This window comes from Hirundo rustica, chromosome 4 (genome assembly GCF_015227805.2).
Source record: "Hirundo rustica isolate bHirRus1 chromosome 4, bHirRus1.pri.v3, whole genome shotgun sequence".
In the NCBI taxonomy this organism is placed as follows: domain Eukaryota; kingdom Metazoa; phylum Chordata; class Aves; order Passeriformes; family Hirundinidae; genus Hirundo; species Hirundo rustica.
Window position 1 is genome coordinate 63,272,075 of NC_053453.1, and position 20,228 is coordinate 63,292,302.

Below are 20,228 nucleotides of genomic sequence, written 5' to 3' on the forward strand. Positions count from 1 at the left end.
GGTAAATCATCAAATGGTATTAAAAGCTACAGATATCCAGCATTTAAAACATCAGCTGACATCCATTTGATCATACAAAAATAATAATAAAAACATTTTGGTAGCTCCTGACACAATGTACCGTATAGTTGTTTTTGGTTGTGTGCGCTGTAATCGGGCAGTTTCCTCACAGTTTCTTGCTTTTAAAACTTACATTGAAGTAGAAGTGACAAATGCTTGAGGCTGAAGTATTTCTACTTCTGTTTCTGGAGTAGAAAAGGACCTAGAAATCTTTGGAATATTTAGATGGTGAAGACTGTTTTGTATCAATACAAATCATATTGTATGTCTAAAATGTTAAGATTTAACTTGATCGATGGAGGGGTATAATTAATATGAGGGTTCAGTGCTTTCCAGGAGAAGAAACTCATTCCTTGGCAAGGGATAAATTCCAAAAGCATTTTGAAAGAGAGATCAAAGTGATTTTGCTGCCTTGCTAGGTTTGCATCCATTAGCAGAGGTTACTCCCAAAGAGCAAATACTTGCCTTTGAAATGAAGTAGACTGCCTCAGGTATCAGGTGTTTTCAAAAACGTTCCCCACAGAGAAATACCAAAAAAATAATTCTTTATCTCTCCTTTCAAGGGATATTAGTTTGTATATGAAGTCATATCATCCTAAAGTGTATTTTAGGAACAAAGTAAAAATATTTCCAACAAGGCTGCTTAATCTATTTGCTTACTATCTGCTACCTCCTTCTGAGACTGTTTTTTTCCCTTGACATGAAAAAATAAATGAATGATTCATCAGGCTTCAGTGTATTCTTCCTGCTTCTTAGAAGCATTTCTTGGAAGGAGCTAAAAATTCTGCTGGAGTCTACAATAATATTCTCATGGAGTTCAGAAATGTGTAGTTCACATAGAATTGAAATTAATTGGAAAAGAAATTCAGGATAATACTGAAAAGTCATTACAGATATTTCATTGAAACTTGGACAGTAAAGAGTATACCCTTGAAGAGAAGAATATAAAACAAGTTATTGGTGTCATTATGAGGGACAACTGGGTGGAATTTCACTAACAAACACAATCACTGTTATCTGTTTCCTGTCTCTAAAATAATTTAAACATCTTCCCGTTTTGAAAATTAGTAAATGAAACCATGCTATATCACATGCAACAAAAATCAGCTCTAACAGATTAACTGTAGGTTCCATGAACAGACCCAAAGCTGATCTTTAGGCTTCAGTTTGTGCAGCTCTGCCCCTGAGTGCATTTTTGTTGCCGGTTTTTCCCTGCTCTAACTGTGCACTAAAATCTGCTGCCATAATAAACTCTTCAAGAACAACAAAAAACCCAGCAAAGCTGCTCACAAGTAAATGTAATCCCTCTCACAAATTGCCTAATTTGGTTACATCTTGCTTGTCACTCTTGTTATTTTTCTGTAATGCAATAGCATCTGTAGGTCCCCTGCAGGATCAGGGGCTGGCTGTGTCAGACACTGTGTAAATAGACAGGGAGAGACAGTCCCTGTCCCTGAAGAACTCCCAGTCTAAATAGACCCAGTGGGGAGGGAAGAATGGAGCACTGAAGTGATTTTGCCTGAGGTCACACAACAGTTCATTAGTAGTTTTTGGGAAAGTAGCTGGTCTTTCTGCTGCCCTTCCAAAATCCTTTCCATAAACCTCTCATGTGCTGATTGAAATTTTCTTAAACATTTGCAGTTGTAGTGTTGTCCTTACTTGCATTTCTGCGTAGTGTGCTGGGTGATTTTCATACCACAGAACTGATCCCAGCTCCTTTATGTGATATTGGAATAGAGCTTGCAGCCTGATGGGCCTCTGGGGTTATTATTACTTCATAACTGGAGATTCTGCTCCAAAGATTCTCAAAACCTGAGCAACCTGACCTAACTTTGACATTAGCCCTGAGCTAACAAGGGATTGAGCTGCACTTCCAACCTGGATGACTGTACAATTATGATTTTAGTGGTGACTAAGTCACTTCATTCTTACACTTTTTTTATAGCTCTGGCAGAACATCATCTAATTCTGAGGGAGTTCATGTTACCCATTCTTTCAACCCAGCACCCTTTGCCTGTAGGCGGAAACTTTTCTGATGAAAAAGTTCAGGGCAACATTTTCTTTAGGAAAACTTCTGCCACTGGTATGTATTCTGTTCTCTTCTTTTCCACTCTCTCTCGTTCTTTATTATCAAGGAAGTCTGAATGAAAAGGAGACCTTTTCATCAGAAGAGTTAGTCTCTCTCCTGTAACTCTTCCTCACCTGAAGCCCTGAATTGTGTCCACAGGTGCCATTTGTGAAAGGCTTACACAGAGGGTAATGGCAGTGGGAGCAGATGGAATCCCAGGAAACAAAGATACAATTCTCAGGTGAACCCATCTCCAAAAGGAATGCAATACATTCAATGCAAACACTCTTTTAGTGAAACCTTATGGTCATGAAGTCAAAGGCACAAGAGTCAGAAATTTCAGCGGTAGTGTTTTGTGGTTTTGTCGCATTTTTTTTCATTGAACTTTTAGCTTTTGTGTCTATCTCCCATCCTGATTTGCCACAGTGGATCTGAGTTAATGTCTGAGTTAAAAGTTTGTATTCTAGATTTCTGACACAAAGCCACCTCTGTTAGGCACCATGGCTTAAGTTTGCAAACTATGAGCACAAGTATGTTAAAAAGACCCAAAAAACTGAAATTAAATTTCTCTGTGAACAGTGATTTAAGCTTTCTGTTTTTCCAGGTGTAAAAAAATCTACAGTTATGTTACGTGAATAGAAAGCTTTTGTAGTGAGTTTTTTCTTCAATGTTTTTGGGTTTCTTATATAGTGGGACATTATGGCATCTGTTGATTTCAACTTCTTTATTTCTTCCTTGAGTTTGCAATCAACTTCTTGGACAAAAGTAAGGCCTCTGAGGAACCCACCGTAGCCAAGATCACCGGGAAAGCTGCACAGACACCTAAGCCTAGCCTGACTCCCAATTTGGCGCAAATTCCTCTTGCATGGAATGATTGGTGTGCACGTTAGCCCAGACCTTCGACACACAAAGTTTTCAGTTTCCAAGTTGTTGGCTCTGCAATGTGCTGTCATGTGTGAAGAAAGGCACACCTGTGGTGCCTTCAGTTTTTCCTTCTCAGCAGAGGCTGGTTAGTGGCTGAATTACCTGGGCAGTCCATCTTCAAGTGTTTCAGCCTCCCGCCTTCGTTAGTTCAACCCAGGCACTTAATTTCCCCACCACCTTTCTTTTGCTGTAAGAGCAGGCTGCCTGTTTGGTTTAGGATTATTTTAATGCTTGTGCAGTGACCCAGATTTCAAATGAGTGCAAGAGCCGAAGCTTCCCTACTGGGGTGCTATTTTTACTGCATAGTATTTTCTTTATATTAAAAAAAAAAAAAAAAAAAAATTGCAGTCACCTGAACTTTATTGCAAAAGCTAACATAAATCAGATAAGGCACGCTGTAGTGACATTTCTCCATTCTCTGCTGAATATAGTGCAAAAGATAATGTCTGAATATATTTTCACTTGTTTTGAAAACTCCACCAATCCTAGTATAATGCTAATGCATAGAGGCTTCAACTGAGTTCTTTGAAGGTACCTAACATATGGCATTCCCTAAACTCTCTTGGTTGGTGCTGCCACACTGAAATTATTTTTTAAAAATTTTATCAACAATTTTTATTTCTGGAATGCATTTGCTATTGTTCAATAAAAACAAAAAACCCCAAGAACTTTAGCAGTAATGACACAGTGACATCCTATCCTTGATTCAAGATTTTAGTTGTAAAACTGTGGTCCAGCAAGGAAGGAAGTACAGAAAAATAGGATATAAATTTTTTTTTTTTTCTTCTTTCCTGTCTTATCAGAATCCATTGCAATGGAAAACAGAAAAACTCTATGTAGAGATATGGTTTTTAGAGGTCTGTTTCCAATATAAGTGTGACTGCCAGTGTTCTTGATTCTTTTGTTTTGAGCAACACCTGAGATGGCCGTAAGTTTGCTGTGTTTAGAGGCAAAACAAGAAAACTATGTTAAATCTGAAAAGAACAAAAATATTCTCTTTCCCCCTAAAAAAATATAAATTAAAATTGACACAAGCCAAAGGAATTGTTGCTTGCTGCTGACATTTGAATGAGAGGAAGAAAACTATTTCCTTCTGCTGGGCAACACACCAATGCTGCGAGGGGAAAAAGTATCTGGGCACATCTAAAAGATTCATGGGGATTAGCAAATTGCCGGAGTGAATTCTGAAACCTGAGACTTTGCCCACAGCCCATGAATCTCTCTCTCTGTGCTCTTTCCTTGGCACCCATGATCTGAATCATCCCCTTGGCACTGGGCAGCTGCTCAGTGTGTGCAGGACAGGCATCCCAAAGGATGCTGGCATCCAGAGGTGTGGGACTCTGCAGAGAAGGCAGGGCAGGGAGCAAGCTTCGGCAGCTGGCATTTGCAGGTGGTTGTGATGCCTTAGGATTTTAGCTTTTATATTTTCATCTATTTGCAATCCTGCAATTCTTTAGTGTAGAACTCTAAAGCTCCATAACCTGTCAGCTGCTGTTCTCCCATTTTATTCAGACAAAACTGTTCTTCTCTGGGCCTGGGACTCAAGGACACCTTACTGCCTCAGGCCCCAAAAAGTATAAACAAAATTGAATGGGGAGGGGAGCAAACTGGGGGTACATGATTTCATTACCTAAAACTGTAATTGGAGGTTTAACCCCTGATACATAAATGGACCAAATTTATATCTGTATGAAAAACTCATGCTCATCATCTATCTTGGGTGCAGCCTCTTGGAGACTTTTGGCTGCCCAAGATGTACCTGTTGGAGGCCTTTAATAAATACTGATTTTTATTCTCTTCACCTTGTCTAGCCTCTGTTTCAGGGAGCCGCTCCAAGGCAGGGCCAGGCAGCGTGAGCAGGGTGGGGAGCAGGGGCTGCAGAACGTGGTGAGGAGCCTTCTCCTGCAGGAGCTGGGGCTGGCCAGAGTGCTGGCCAGAGGTGGGCTCAGAGGTGTCTGCAACTGTGCTGAGCTCGTGGGAAAGCTGTGAGCTCCTGGGGACCCAAGCTCACCTGGCCGTGGTCTTTAGGTGGGGATTTAGAGAAGGGGAAACAGCTTCTCATGAAGACACACAGGAAAACTGTTGATACTGTGCCTGTGATTTGGGGGCTGTTTGGAACCTTCCTGAGGGAAAGCTGCTGCCATTAAAGGGACTTTTGTGTGAGCAGAAATGGTGCTGCAGAGCAAGGCTCTCCCTCACCGCCCAGGAGCTCCCACTGTGGGTGGTAAAAGCCACTGGGAGACTCCAGGTGGGGCAAACTGAGGTGTTGGGACACCCCATGGAGCTCCTTCGGAAATACATCTGGGACCACACATCGTTCTGAATGCAGCATTCGTTTTCTGGCTGGTGAGGAGTCAGATTTATTAACAATTTGTATACTCGGGGCTTTGTGCGCTGGGCAACACATCCTGCTCTCATTAGTGTTAATTGCAATAGGAAATATGCACATGATCCCCTATCCTCTGCCATTTGCCTCTAACAGTATAAGTTTCTAGAAAACAAAATTAAAACCTATATGCAATAAGAGAAAACGCTTACAACTTGACTTTATTTCACCTTAGATCTCAGTGTTTTCAAAAATGTTAAACCGCTTGGTATTAATCAAGTCAAGCTGGTTAAGTTTGCCTTTTTGATATCTAAAATGGAAACTCTGTTTTATAGCTTGAAAGATTGTTTTTTAGGAAGATAAAGTTTTGAGAACCTTTGACTGATCTGTAGTAAAATATTTTACTGCAATTTCATTTGCCTGCACAAATATTTTTAGAACATTAACAGAAATTTATGGCATAAATTTCAAAGCCTATCTTATAATTTCATGTACAAATATTTATATACACGGTCCCAAGGAAGTTAAAAATGTAATGTTTTTATAGAAAATATACAATACAGCATATACTTTCCATACAGTATATATTATCTAAAATGAGGGGGGGAGGGAAATTTCTTTTAGTATCTCCCAGAAAATAGCTTTCGTTTAAAACACAGATGATAAATGTTAGCAAACTGCAATTTTATTTTGTAGTACTGATACTCCAAGAAACCCAAATACAAAATTATGAAGATGCTTTTGATGGGGGTTAGAAGGCAAAGCAGTGACTGCAACTTTAGTAACTCTGTGTTTTACAGAGGGCAACAATTATTCACTAAATCCTCTGTCCCGCACATCATCCATTCAAATGTATTGCTTTTCACAGTGAACAGTCAGAAGTTGCTACTCACAGAATATTTGGGGAGAAGTTTAATTAATGCAGCTTAAACCCAGATTTGAATCCTTGCTTCAAGCCCTCACCCTTCTGCTGATGTTGCTAAAGCCTAAACCTGAGCTAAACTCCCTCTGACCCTCAGCGAGGAATGTGCCAGTGCCCTGAGCTCAGCATAAGGAGATGAGTTCTACCTTGCATATAATGTAAATAATACTTATGTAAGCCAGCTGACAGCCAGCCAGTTCAAGTGCCCTCGTTCTCAAATCAGCACATGCTGTTTTCACTGCTAATTTGCCCTCCTCCCCTGCCAGATGCAGTTACAACACTTGGTTCTCAAACCTGCCAGGCTTCACCTATTTTTCACAAGCTGTCAGGAGCCTGTTGTAGCCCATGGCATCACGGAGCTGAAGAAGCAAGTCAGGCTGAGGCTGAGCCAACACAAAGTTCTCCATGACGGATGGGCAGGTTCTGCTCCAGCTGCACATCCCTCCCCTCCCTGCTCTGCCCATCATCCCTGTGATTCACGTCTGAGCCAATTCACAGAGCTGCATCAGTCTCACTTCAGTGCCCAGGAAAATCATGGAAAAGATGATTCTGGGAGGGATTGAAAAATGCCTGGAGGACAACACTGTCATTGGTCACAGCCAGCGCGGCTTCATGATAGGAAAGTTCTGCTTGTGGAACCTGATTTCCTTCTATGACAGGGTGACCCATCTAGCTGACCCAGGAAAGCCAGATGAATCTTTCTGGACTTCAGCAAAGTTTTTTATGCTGTTTCTCACAGGATTTTTCTGGACAAACTGTCCAGCCCACAGCTGGATAACTGTGTTCCATGATGGGTGAGCAGCAGGGTCACAGGTCGGACACAAGGGGTGACAGTGACTGGAGTGACACCAGGCTGGCACTGGTCACTCGTGGGCTTCTGCAGGGCTCCATCCTCAGCATTGTGCTCTTCAGCTTCCTCATTAATGACCTGTATGCAACACCCTAAGGAATACTTTGTCACTGGTGACACTGAACTGGGAGGAGCTGTCGGCTCCCTGGATGGCAGAGGCCCTGCAGAGAGACCTCTGCAAATGTCGGCCCTGGGCAATCACCAGCCGTGTGAAGTTCAGCAAGGGACAGCATTCTGCTGGATTCTGCACCTGGGATGGGGCAGCCCTGGATGCACGGACAGACTGGGAATGAGAGGCTGGAAAGCAGTGCCAGGGAAAGGGACCTGGGCTCCTGGTCAGTGGCCAGCTGGACACGAGCCAGCAGTGTCCTGGAGCCAGCAGGGACATCCCTGTCCTGGGGACACCGGGCCCAGCATCCCCGGCCGGGCCAGGGAGGGATTGTCCCACCCTGCTCTGGGCTGGGGCGGCCTCACCTGGAATATCGTGTGAAGTTCTGGGTGCCACAATATCAGAGAGACGTGAATCTATTAGAGAATGTCCAAAGGAGGGCACGAGGATGGTGAGGGGCCTTGAGGAGAAGCCGTGTGAGGAGGAGCTGAGGACACCTGCTCTGTTCAGCTGGAGGAGACTGAGGGGAGACATGGCAGCCACGGCTTCTCCTGAGGGGAAGAGGAGGGGCAGGCACCGAGCTCTGCCCTCTGGGACCAGGGACAGGACCTGGGAAGGGCCTGAAGTACTGCCAGCAATATAATGCCTCTTTTCAAAGTGGTTCTTACTGTGTGACCAGGTCAAATGCTGTAACCCATTGTGAGAAGAGTCTGAGCAGTTTTACTCCTGTTGCTGATATTTCTTTAACATGGGTGTGTGTTTATTGATGGTTAATCTAACCAGCTGTTGGATTTTTATACAGTAAAAGTGAAGTTAGTGATCTTGCTAGGAATCTGAAAGCAGTGGAAGGAGATAGCCAAGGACTGTCCAGGAGAAACATCCATGGTTACGAAGAGATGTTAATGTTCATACAAAATCTGCAGGCTTGGAGGTGGGGAGAACCTAATTGTGACTTTTCACAGGAGTGCTCAAGGTTAGCACCAGGTTATTCTTAAGGATTTCAAGATTTCAGATTGTGATTGCTATTGAATGTCTTTTAAATCAGAACTGAACAGAATAATCTGAATATACCTCTTACTAATAAGTTCAGGGCTCTGATGTCATGCAAAAGAAATAACCCAGAACACTTTGAGGACCATTAACTTTAATGTTTGCCTGATGATGAAAGAATAGTCCAGTCTCTTTGTCTAGGCTTTAAAGTGTATTTCTTTAGCATTGCGATGGCTTTCATTTGGAAACATTAAAAGGCTCAAAATTAAGAAGGGCTGCTGGTATAATGCACACTTAATTCTTGAATGGAAAACACCTCACTTTACATCCCATTTCAGATTTTCAGCAACTAGTATTATGGGATAGAGCAAAGCCTGCATTAAACGAGCAGCTTCTTATTTTTTTAATGTATTTATGCTTTTGACATAGCATAGCGTGTAAAAGGAGTTGATGGCTTGTTTATTTTTGTCCCATGTAAGATATAAATGTAATAGTTTTGCTTCACAAACCCAGAATTATCCCATGTAATGTTCACAAGAATAATCAGTCTGATTCTGTTCCTGAAGTCAAGCATCTACACCTTTTCTCAGTCATGTTTTTCAATACTATGTAGAAACTGGACTTCTCACAGCTATGTCTGATTTGCCTGTCTCTCATTCAAAAACCCAAATTTGGGCACACCCTTCTTTTTAAGGGTTAATTTCACCTCTGCTAATATTATATGACTCTATCAGTTATTAATGCAGTCAACTCATAAACACAGTTTAGGGGGTACTGGCCTTGGAAGAACTTTCCTGGAGACCAATATATCAAATCAGTTCTAAAGTCCCTTGACCTCAGGATAGAATTACAGGTTTATAATTTACTCAACACTTACATGACCCAGAGAACAAAGGATTGCCAAGTCAGTCAAAACTAAATTACTCCTGACCCTAAATTAGTCATTTTCATGCTATTAAAACTATGGCTAAATCACTCTTGAGAGATTATTTTGAGCTTATAAATCAGGTTTGTATTTTTCCATATTTATGCTCACAACCTAGAACTTTGCATATGCTTTAGTGCATGTTTAATTATTTTCTGAAGTTTACCAAAGGGGTTAACTCAGGGAAGTGAATTAAATGTGGAGTTTATAAATATGTGTGTCTATCTCCAAAAAGCCCAACCATCTTGTGAACAGTATGAAAATGTGAAATAAAACCATACAGAAATAGTGAGGATAAATAACTGAAGAACACTCCCTGAACACCACTTTTAATGTCATAATCAGGCTGCCATGTTGCAAACTTTAATTTTGAATATGGTTTGATACCTGTCCACAGCCTCTGCTGTCAGGGAAATAACTCATGTACAGAATTACTTGGATGTGGGTTTGCAGAATCAAGGCCTTCATTAATTCTGAACAGATCTTGGCCTATGCAGGTATTTTTCCTCAGTCATTTGGAAAGGTAACTAGTTCCCCGTTCCCTAGGTACTTCCATTAAAGAGCTATTTTGGAAGGTGTAGGAGAGGTGTGTAAACACTTTCAGGGTTTAACTTCACAGCTGCCAGGAATGGAAATTGCAGTTTCAAAATCCAACCTGAGGTATCTGAAAAAACAACAGACAGGATGATGTATTTTTTAAAACTTCCTGTGCATTTTCAAGAATCTCCATAGTCTTTAAGGGTCCATTATCAATTATCTTGATTATACTTGTGACACCTTATAATTCAGGGAAATTATCAGTTATCACTCAGACTCAACTGGTTCACCTCTTCATCAGACACAGCTGATTATTCTACAGGGAACACATTTAAATGTGTTTGGGTAGAATAAAATAGCTTAATTTCCCCCAAAATTCTCACAGCACAATGCTTGAAAATTTGAGAAAGATTGAAGTGATGACAATAAGAATTTTAAGATTGCGAGAAGAACTTAAAACTTGAGATTATGAGGCTTTGTGGTTGGAAGACTGGTAATAGGAGAGATGAATTATTTTGTTAAATGTGAAGTAGATCATGCTCAAAAATGTTCCTATCTGATTCCTTCTTTGTCATCCTCTGCTTGATGTCATGTGAAGTTACATACCTTTGATTCATGGAGTGTTGTGTAAGTGTCTGTTGATTTCTATCTGTTCTGGTTTGCACTTCTGCCCTGAGGTTTGCTTTGAGTTTCAGGTTTGGGCAAACTGAAATTTTCAAAGAAAATTCACTTTAATTTGCTGCCTTTCAAGTGGTTTTGTTTCAAATCCATGCCAAACCTGAGATTTTGCATAGTTTCTTTTTTGCATAACAGCCTAGCAAAAAGATAAATTGTGTCATGCTCCTTTGGAAGGAGCCCTTTGGGGTTGAAGTTTATGGGTTTGTGAACTTTTAGAAAACTACACCTGTAATTCGTTATCAAGCCAGCTCAGTGTTTGTGAGGACTTGTTGGAGGACAGCAGAATGCTGGGAAACTTCTGTCTAAGAGAATGAAATTAGAGAAGAAGCACGTTATTTCATCTCCGAATGGAGAGCTGGTCGTGACCTATTTCACTTCTTGGAGCACTGAAATTTTGGGCTTGAGTACGTGAATACTTGAGCTGCTGCCTCAACTCTGCAGTAAGTTCATTCAGATCCAAAATAAAGCCAGTTGCTCAAGGAGAAAAAAAAAGCTGATTTGAGGCAATTTCTGTAGGTCTGTTTCTTGGGAAAAAAAAAATAATTCCATTTCAGTGGGAGTCTTGATAGCATCATCCCCAGTTTTTTATTTCATTCTTACACAGGGCTTCCAAGAGGCTTTCTCAGATTGTTGTCAGAGAACAATCAGTAGGCATGTGTCAAATGAATTAAAGATCCCTTGTTTGGGGGGTTTTCTTTGTTTGAACATATTTCTGTATCTAGATCTTAAAAACAGCCTTTGGCGGTGTGAACATAATTAATTGTTTATATCAAGTTTTCTAATTACAGCAATTCAGGTGGTTAGCCACCTAAATGAGTGCATAATTATTTAGAAACACTTTTGATTGAAGTACTGGCATCCTCAGGGCCCAATTAAAAAAAAACCAAACAAAGCACATAGAAAAAAATCAAAACCCAAAAGGTTGAGACTTTGAAGCACTAATAGCTATTATCCTGTTAATTAGATCACCTCTTGCACTCAATAGTAAATGTCTATCTTTTGCTTCTATCAGATACTCATTTGCTAATAGCTTTCAGTGAACAAAGAGCTGATGATCTTTCAAAGGAGGGGGAAAAAAACACTTTAAAATGGAGTTTTTCCATGACAAAACTTTGGCAGGCAGTGTAAGTTTTATTAATTTAATTTCATAACAGAAGGAGGGAAAACAAAACTCACTCGATGCAGGCAGAATTCAGGACACTGTTATTAGTGGAAAATTGTCAAAGTCCATTCCAATGTTTGACCTGAGTCTTCCCAGGGTGATTTGCTGTTTCATGGGATTCATAGCATGGATATGCCATTCTTCAGGGGTACCTATAAACCAGTTTACCTCTTCTCTGAGACATGTGGTCTTCATTGTGCACCACATGATGCACTATAGAATATGTCTGCAGGGAAGAGTCCCAGTTACAGGGAGGAGAAAGGGCATAAACCAGATAAAATGTATTCATTTTATAAGAGGATAAAATATTTCTTTTTTGGAATCAAAAGTGTATTTAAAATGGAGGGGGAGAATGGAAGCATATCATCATTTCAGATTCAAATGCTTTCAGAATCTTTTGTTTAGTAATGACTTTTAAAGTATTTTTCCTTTGTGTTAGGATGGAAACAAAGACAGGAAAATCAGAACTCCCCAGAGCATGAAGGCACAGATTTCCTCACTTACACTGAAAACAGAATTTTTCCTGTTCTTTAATAGTAAGTCATGAGCAATTGGTATATGAACACTTTCCTTCTGTTCATCCAATGTTTGAGCTAAAGGTCTGCCAGAAAAATAAAAATGCCAAGAGATAGCATCTTTTCCTGAAAGTAAAGAAAAAAAAAGTGCAACCTTTGAACAGAAAGTAGTTTCTCAATGAGCAAGTGAAATATCCTGAAATAAGCAGCTCAGCAAAACTTCTGGTTTCAGTGACTTTTTTCACAAGTGATGTTTGCAACCCTTAGCAAGATATTTATTTCTATTGTAAACTATTGATAAGCACTGCATATTTTCAGTATTAGGCAAGTGAGACCTGCAGGATTTTTATGCATGTTCTTACATGAAATAGAGGGTGGAAAAATAATATGCGTCTGTGGTCACGTAAAGTTCCCTGTGAGGTTCTATGAGTATGATCACTGTTGTCTGCAAAATAGCTCATGCACACTAATTTTTTTTTTTTTTTCTTTCTTTTTAAAGATACGTGATTTCTGTCTGGTTTTGAAATGGCAATTCCTCCAGGGTCAAAGCAATATCCTTTCTTGGCACATGGGTTTGTAGAAACTGGCATTGGAGCTCAGAATGGGTTGTGATGGAATTTTGCATGGGTCTTGTGAGGATATCTGTGGGTTTGAGAAGATCTTTAAAAGGCAAAATTGCAGGTGATCAAATAGGAGATCTGTTTGAGAACCAGTTTTCAAGGGCCTTTTCTGCTGGTATAAACTGGTTGTGTCCCAAGGCTCGATGCCAAACATTAGTGGAGGGCGAAGTCATTTTCTTTGAAGATGGCGAGTTTCAGCCATTCACATCCCATAACCAGGTACTCACAAACACACTTCTGTGTGCACCCAAGCAGCCCGTCCCCCAGCCTGTGTCCCAGCTCTGCATCCAGGAGGGATGCTCAGGATTTCTTGCCATTTGTGGAGGGCCATGTAATGCTCTACTGAGTCTTCATGCTGGGATCTCAGGATCCCAAGTGTTGCCAAGCCTTTTTTCCTTTGGGAGCTGACAGTGACCAGGATCTTTTACTTCCTCTGTGCTCAGCCACCTCTGGGAATGATTAGAATTTATTTCCTCTACTCTGTCTTCTTACCAGAGTGTCTTAAGACTCCAGCCCTGTTCTGTATTGTCCTACCATCACTGCTTAATGGCCTTTTTCAGCTCCTGACTGAACCTGTTCCTTTGTGTTCCTGAATGGGATATTTCCAAAAGCTGTTCATAATTGTGCTGTGATGTTCATGGTCTAGCACCTGCCACTCTCAGAGGGTATTTTGTGCTGGTGTTCCCTTTCTAACACAGACCTTCCCATTCATTCTCCACTCTAGCCAGTCTGAGCATTTCCATTATGAATCTCTGTAATTACTGGTTGCATGATTTAAACCACAGGCTGAAAAAATAATTTTAAAAAAAAGTAGGATTTCAGTCTCCCCCTGCAATTCCACAGAGAGCAGTACTGTACTCTCTCTTCCCCACACCAAAGCCTGGTCTCCCTGCCAGGCCATGCATAGGCTGTGCATCTGACACCCCTGAAGGTCCCTGGAATAAAGACGGGGCTGGAAAAGGATAAAATTGCTCTGCTACTCCAGTTGGAGAGGGGAGCCTAGAAGCTGAATACTGACAAATTTAAATAAAAAATAAGGCACTTTTTAACAGTATATAAAGGTCTTTCTATCAAGGCCAAATGCCTTTCTGGAAAGTTACTTTAGTCCTACACAAGGTTTTTGGCTCAGGGCAAGGGCAGCTGTGTGAAATGCAATCCCTTGCGCTGCTGAGCAGGTCACATTTATGATCTAATGGTCCTGTTTGGCTTCAGATGCTGTGGGTGCCTTGCATTGCCGGGTATCTGGTGAACAAGGAACCAATTCCGACATGGATTGCTCAGGTGCTCAGGAGAGGAGGAGCAGGGAAGTTGGAGAGGAGAGAATGCTTTGGAAAACAGCCTCAGCTCAGGGCACAGTGACCTGCCTGTTTATCCCAAGCCTGCAGATCGGTATCCCTTGTTTCTTATCACCATTAAGCATATTGTCGCTATTATTTTTTTTTTCTGCAGACTCCTTCTATAAATAAAATACGAGTTCATTTGGGACTGCTAATAGCCTTAAAATCCTCATGACACCTCCATGACTTAGACAGGTTTTGCACCTATTTTATAGACATATAAACTAGAGCATAAGCAGGTAAAGGGACTTGAACAAGATCACCCAGAAACACAGAGGTCAGTTAAATCAATCAGTTCAAGAAACCAGGAGTTGTGTTTCCACAGCCCCTGCTGCAACTACTAAATCACAAGAACCACTAAGGAAAGTTCTTGCCAAAAGCCACTGTTTTCCTGTTTTTTAAAACCACAAGAAGCATTTTGCATTATTCCACAGGGTCTCTCCATAGTACTTGGTGCAGATTAATCAATTACATATTTTTTAAGAGAAATGTGAAGCCTTGGGCAGCCAAGAGCCATTGAAGTTTTAATTCTCAGAACTATTCCCTGACTTGACTGTTATTCAGTTCCTATTCAGGCAAGATAGGAATTAAGATTAATGACCCCAAACAAACTGGTATTTCAGAGAATCAGCCTTTGCCAGGCATTATATTCTCACGACAGAAAATCATTGAGGCATAAATACAGCGCTCAGTCATTGGTGTATATTAACAACACCACGTTGTTCCCATAAATGCTGAATACAGCAAAGAGGAAAATGAAGTCCTAAAGTTCATTAATTTTGGTTGTGGCATTTTTTAAAGTGAGCAAACCAGAAGCTATGGAATAAGGCCATCCTGTTCCTGTGCTGCACAGATGTGAAGGCTATTCAGATTCCGGAAAGGTGGCCCTGGGAAGTTGTTTGGACTCGGTGATGGCTGTCTCTGCAGTGTCTTTTTCCAGCTAGATGGTCTGTAGGCATATTTAAAAAGATGAATTGATGTAGATCAAGTTTTAAGGAGAAAGAAGTAAAAAAAACAAAAAAAGGAAAAAGAAAAAAGAAAAATACTTTGCTGCTAGGATCAGTGAATGTTGTAATATGCGGGATAAAAATGTGTCATTGTCTGCCAGCATCTGTCCACATCCCAAGAAGGGGTTTGTGGCTTGAGGGTATTTCCTAAGCAAAAGAGTATTGGCATGAAGACAGGAGCACTTCACCTGTCCTGGGACCAACAGTAGTGATGGTCAGTGGTAACACAGGAAGTTATTGTGGCAATTTCTAGAAGATGTTTGGTCAGGGAAAAAAAAAAAAAAAGAAAAAGGAAAATCTTTCTGTCTTTTCATTTCCACACTGAAAAGACATCCCTATGACATCATCTTGTTTGTTCTGACATTGCAGAAAGAATGGAAGAAATAAAATTGCAAAAAAGAGACCAGGGACTTTTATTTTGCTGCCAACAAAAAATAGAGGAAACATGTAACCACAATATCCAATGGCTACTTTAGTTCTCAGAGACAGTTCAGCGGATGAGTTGTTGTTCAAGGGCAGTTGGGCTTCCAGACACAAGAGCATTCTGTAGTAAGCTTAATTACTCATTTTAATTATGCATTTTAATTAGCAGGGGACTAACACAGTGCTTTTCTCCTACTTTCTCAATAAACCCACTTTGCAATATTACAGAACAAACTTGTAACTGAAAACTCCAACTGTCTGCAGTTGAGAAAAACAACTCCAAGTCCAGGGGCTTTTTTTCTTCATGAAATCATGTTCAGTGAGCAGGTTACATCCGCCTCTGAGCATTTTCAGGAGCTTTTTACTTGCAATATTCTGTTCCTCGACAACATGAAGAAATCACCCTGTGCTGCTGCTTCTCCCAGTGGTGCTTCCTTTGCCCATGTATTGTCTGGCCTGTTGTTCCCCCTAAACGATGTCCTAGTTCCTCCTCTTCTGGCAGTTTGCCCTCAGAGCTTTCGTCCTGTCCCTGCACCGTCTTCCCTGCCCCTAAATTCCCTGCTGTAGGAAATCTGCTTTCTTTCCCATTCACTTCAGGGACAGTCGGGTTAGAGGGGCAGGTAGACGTAAAGGCAGCTGTGTTCTGAACGATTCACAGGCAGCAGTGTATGTGGGATGGGTGGGTGGGTGAAGACAGCAAATGCCACAAAATCCACAGCAAAACAACCAGACCCCAGAAAGCAGCTCCTCACAAACCGTATTCTCCCACTTCTCTACTCTTTCCTACCTGGGACTGTACCTGCAGAGGAGGGATTTGTGAAGTCTGCAGCATTCCTTCACAGACTGAGGCTGTCAGCAGAGCGTGGTGGAGCCAAACAAGCCTCCAGGCTGCTCTGTTTTCAGAGGAGCCAATCCTAATTTATTTGTAGCTTTGAGCCAAACATGGGCTTGAAAAAGTTCAGGTGAGGATATGGTTAGAATAGAGATGAGGAGATGAGGTAGGTTTAAGGTGGAGTGGTGATTAAGAATAAAGGGAAAAGTAAACTTGTGCCAACATTTTCTGAAATGTTCCCTCAGGTTTCAGTGCAAATAGTATTGTATATAATTTCCATCGTGTAAGTGGTGGAAATGCTCCAGAAGTATCCGTTCTTTACAAGGCTTTGATGAAATATTACAAGACTGGAAACCTCTCGTGTTATGTTTATGTTGTACCTCTCTGCTGCTCCTGGCTTGGGATGAGCTCTGGAATCAGAATCATCGCCTGACAGTTCCAGATGTTAGCATGTCAGACTCAAGCTGCAACCTTCTCTTAACTCATGGGGTTTTAAAAGCTCAAGGCATTTTGTCTGGCTTGGCTTAGCTGAAGGCAATAATATTTTCATTTATAGGAAAGGTGATTTTTAAAAAAATTTGGATATTGCAGTTTCCCTCAGTTTTAAAACCACATTACATAAGCTCCTTTTCCTTGTGATGAGAACCATGTCTCTCCACCACTTTTCTCCAGCAGCAGCAGGTCCACATTGTGTGTGTGACTTCATATGGACCAACTGCTGCATCTGCCTGTGACAAGCTCTCTAATTTTATCATCTTTCTGATTTATCGGTTCCCACCCTTCTTGTCCCTTGCTTTCAGTGCGAATAAGATTTCCTTTAAATTTTACTAATAAAATATCAGCCCACTTGCGATAATTGTACATGGGAAAAAATTAGAAGTTTGGACTAGGAATCAATGTTCTTCACAGAAACAGAGCTGGAAAGTGAATAATCTTAATCAAATGTGGTGGGAAAACAAAAAGGCAGATGGAGGGCTGAGTTCTCGAGTAACTTCTGTACATTTCAGCTGCCATCACTGATCTAGTCCCTGTTTGTGCTGGCTTAGAGACCAATGCCAAGTGCACAGCTCCAGACCAGACACACACAGCACACATAACATACAGCTGTATGTTACTCTGACCAGGAGTTACCAGCCATCCAGGGACCAGCACGAAAACAGAGTTAGTGCGACCCTGTATGTGTTTTCCTGCTAAGCAATCAAGATCTGACAAATTAATGAATCTCAGCAGTAACCCAAGTACTGTGAGTGTGTATCCTCAAACCAGTTTTGCAAACTGGGATAGAGAGCTATAACTGACCTTGCTGAAGTGGCCTTTATTTTCCACAGCTCATGATGTTACACTAAATAACTCCTCTAACTCATGACACCTGAATAAACGCCAGGAAAACCAGTATGGAATGCGCTTTCCACTATCTGCAGCCACCCTGCAGCCCAGCCTGGGCAAAGTCCCTTCCCTGGTCCCTACACTGAAGTCAAATGCTACTGCACTGAGAATGCATCCCACTGATAACAGGCTTGTTTGGAGACTTGAGCTGTACCTCAGCAAGGCCTGCAATAGTTGTAACTCTGCCTGGCTTTAGGGTCCATTTAGGTGTCTTCTTTCACTTAAAATATTCCCTGACTGCTCCAAAGCACATTAGGCTGGAAGCTATCAGACTCTATACAGAAGAAAAAAAAGAGTACATCTGAACTGGTCAACACCAGCTTTTAGCAAACAGAATGCTATATCAAAGAAAGACTATAAAAACATCCCTGTGGGACAGTTTTTACAGTTGCTTTGGATTTCATCATCTCTATTTTCTCCTCTGGTTCAGTTATTTCCAACAGAAGAGAAAATGTTTGGCTTCTTTGGCTTAAGCTACAGCCTTCCTGCAGTATATAATTTTTTTTTTTTTTTTTTAAGGCAGTCTTAAATACATCCAAGTGTTTTTGCCAAAAGTGCTGCCTTTCAGTGCTCTCTGAGCCCTGAGCAGAGGAGCAAGCCCAGCCTGCAGTGGCCCTTGGGCGCACAGCTGTCCCACCAGGCTCTGCACCCACACAGGCACAGCCAGGACCTGCAGGGGGGCTCCCCTTCCCCAGCCCTTCCTGAGTAGCTGCCAAGAGATTCTTTGCATCCCACCAGGGTGGGGACTGTGTGAACATCCACGATCCAGGACCCCCACCCGCTCCCCTTCCTCCCTGCCCTACCACAGCGACGGCCCAGGAGCCAAACGAGGAAGGACTCGTAATTAAGGGTAGTTTGGAGCCCTTTAAAAATTGAGCATCCTGCTGAGAAATCCTTGAGCAGAGAGGCAAGGAACCCACGCTGCCCTGGGTCCTGTTGAAGACAAAGTTAGAGATGATGTCAGCTCCACTTATGGATCCAAGGATATGTTATTTCAGTAGACATTTCATGGTCTCCATTGTAGTTACAGATGTTGCAGGCTTCAGTTATTAATTTATGTGCTCGTAACTTTCCCAAAGCCAGATCACTTCTGTTCAAATGTCATTTTGTTCTCCTTTACAAAGTGTTTTAAGGGAGGTTTTTGACAAAACGTAATTTCCTGTTGTTTAGGTTAAAAGATGGAAAAGCATGGAACTGTGTGCCAGTAAAGCTCTGATTATATTATTTTCAGCGTAACGTACAGACAAAACAACCCACCCAATACTAACCACCCACCCCACCTCAGTGTGGACTCCATCCTTATGAGAAGAGCTTAAGCTTGGGTTTATGGGTAAATTTTTTAAAATAATTAATTTTTTTAATGGGCTGGAAAGCATCTTGTGTGTTTGTGTGTGTGTGCCACTGCCCTCTGGTGCACAGAGGCAGGAGAGTTTGCTCTGTAGGGACAGAGGGGTGAGCGCCCACCCACTCCTGCTGAGAGCAAGTGCTCAGGTCCTACTGTTTGGGAGCCAGGCTATGAAAGGAGTTAAATCCTCACCCCTCAGTGAGTTAAAAACCATAATCCCTGTGTAGATCTGTCCCTTTCTGCGTTGTTCCCATAGAAAATGCCACATGGAAAGAGTGTGGAAATGTGGTGTACATCACATCCCCCTCAGGCTGTCGTCTCATCTGCTGCTTATCCTAAAATACCCAGGAGGTTTGCTGCAAGTGGTGCTGTGTTCCTGCTGAGCACTACCAAAGCAGGGCCCAGAGCATCTCTGTCCATTTGTTCTCTCCTGGTAGATGTTTCTGGCACGTGACAGACCGACACCTTCAAGGCTGAAAGAGTTTTTTCCAAGCCAGGGTTTTGGAATAAAATATAAGGTTTAGCAAGGTAGAGATGTTGGACTGCATTCAGGGATAAATGTAACCCAGTCAGTAGTAGCTGGAAATATCCATTATGGACATTAGTGGTCAGAAACCTATGAAAATCAGCTAAAATCTCAAAAAATGTTTAGGATCATGGCCACACTCCCCCAACCCATCATCAGGAGGATAGCTCTGCTTGGTGAACAGGAATTTATCTCATCTGGAGCCTCTGTGCTCCCCAGGGATATATTGGGGCAATTAAGATGACTTACCCATATGTTTCACTCTATGGATTTGTACCTTTTCACGCTGTTTTTCCATCAGGTTTCACACATTACTGACTCTCAGTTTAACACTAGTGACCGTAAAATCTGAGCAGTCACTTCTGTTTCACAATTTTCTCCCAATGAGATTGGTGTGAGTTTTGCCAGTTGGAACACGATGATATCAAGTGCTTTGGAATGATAGTTGGGTGACCTTCTTAGCTGTATTTCACAAATAAATTACTTTTCTCTGTAAAAATGAAGCCTGTTCAGCTGTGCACCAAGTTCCAAGAGTTCAGTCTCATGACTTTGAAAACTTTAGCTTGATAACACAGTGGAAAAAGTTCTGTAGCCCTGATTTCTGCTGAAGGAGGAGAATTAGAACAAAATTACTGCCTTGGTTTGGTTCCATCTCTGACTTCTTAAAACTTGTCTATTTAAGCCTG

General features: G+C 41.6%; 1 protein-coding gene across 1 annotated transcript in view; it reads left to right on the forward strand.

Annotated features, from left to right (window-relative positions):
- Nucleotides 1-20,228, forward strand: part of LOC120752097 (potassium voltage-gated channel subfamily KQT member 1-like) — a 411,281-nt gene that overhangs the window by 200,822 nt on the left and 190,231 nt on the right. The window contains exon 13 of the mRNA XM_040062756.1: nt 15,620-15,634. Within this exon, the coding sequence (XP_039918690.1) occupies nt 15,620-15,634 (15 nt within the window). The remainder of the gene's footprint in view (nt 1-15,619; nt 15,635-20,228) is intronic.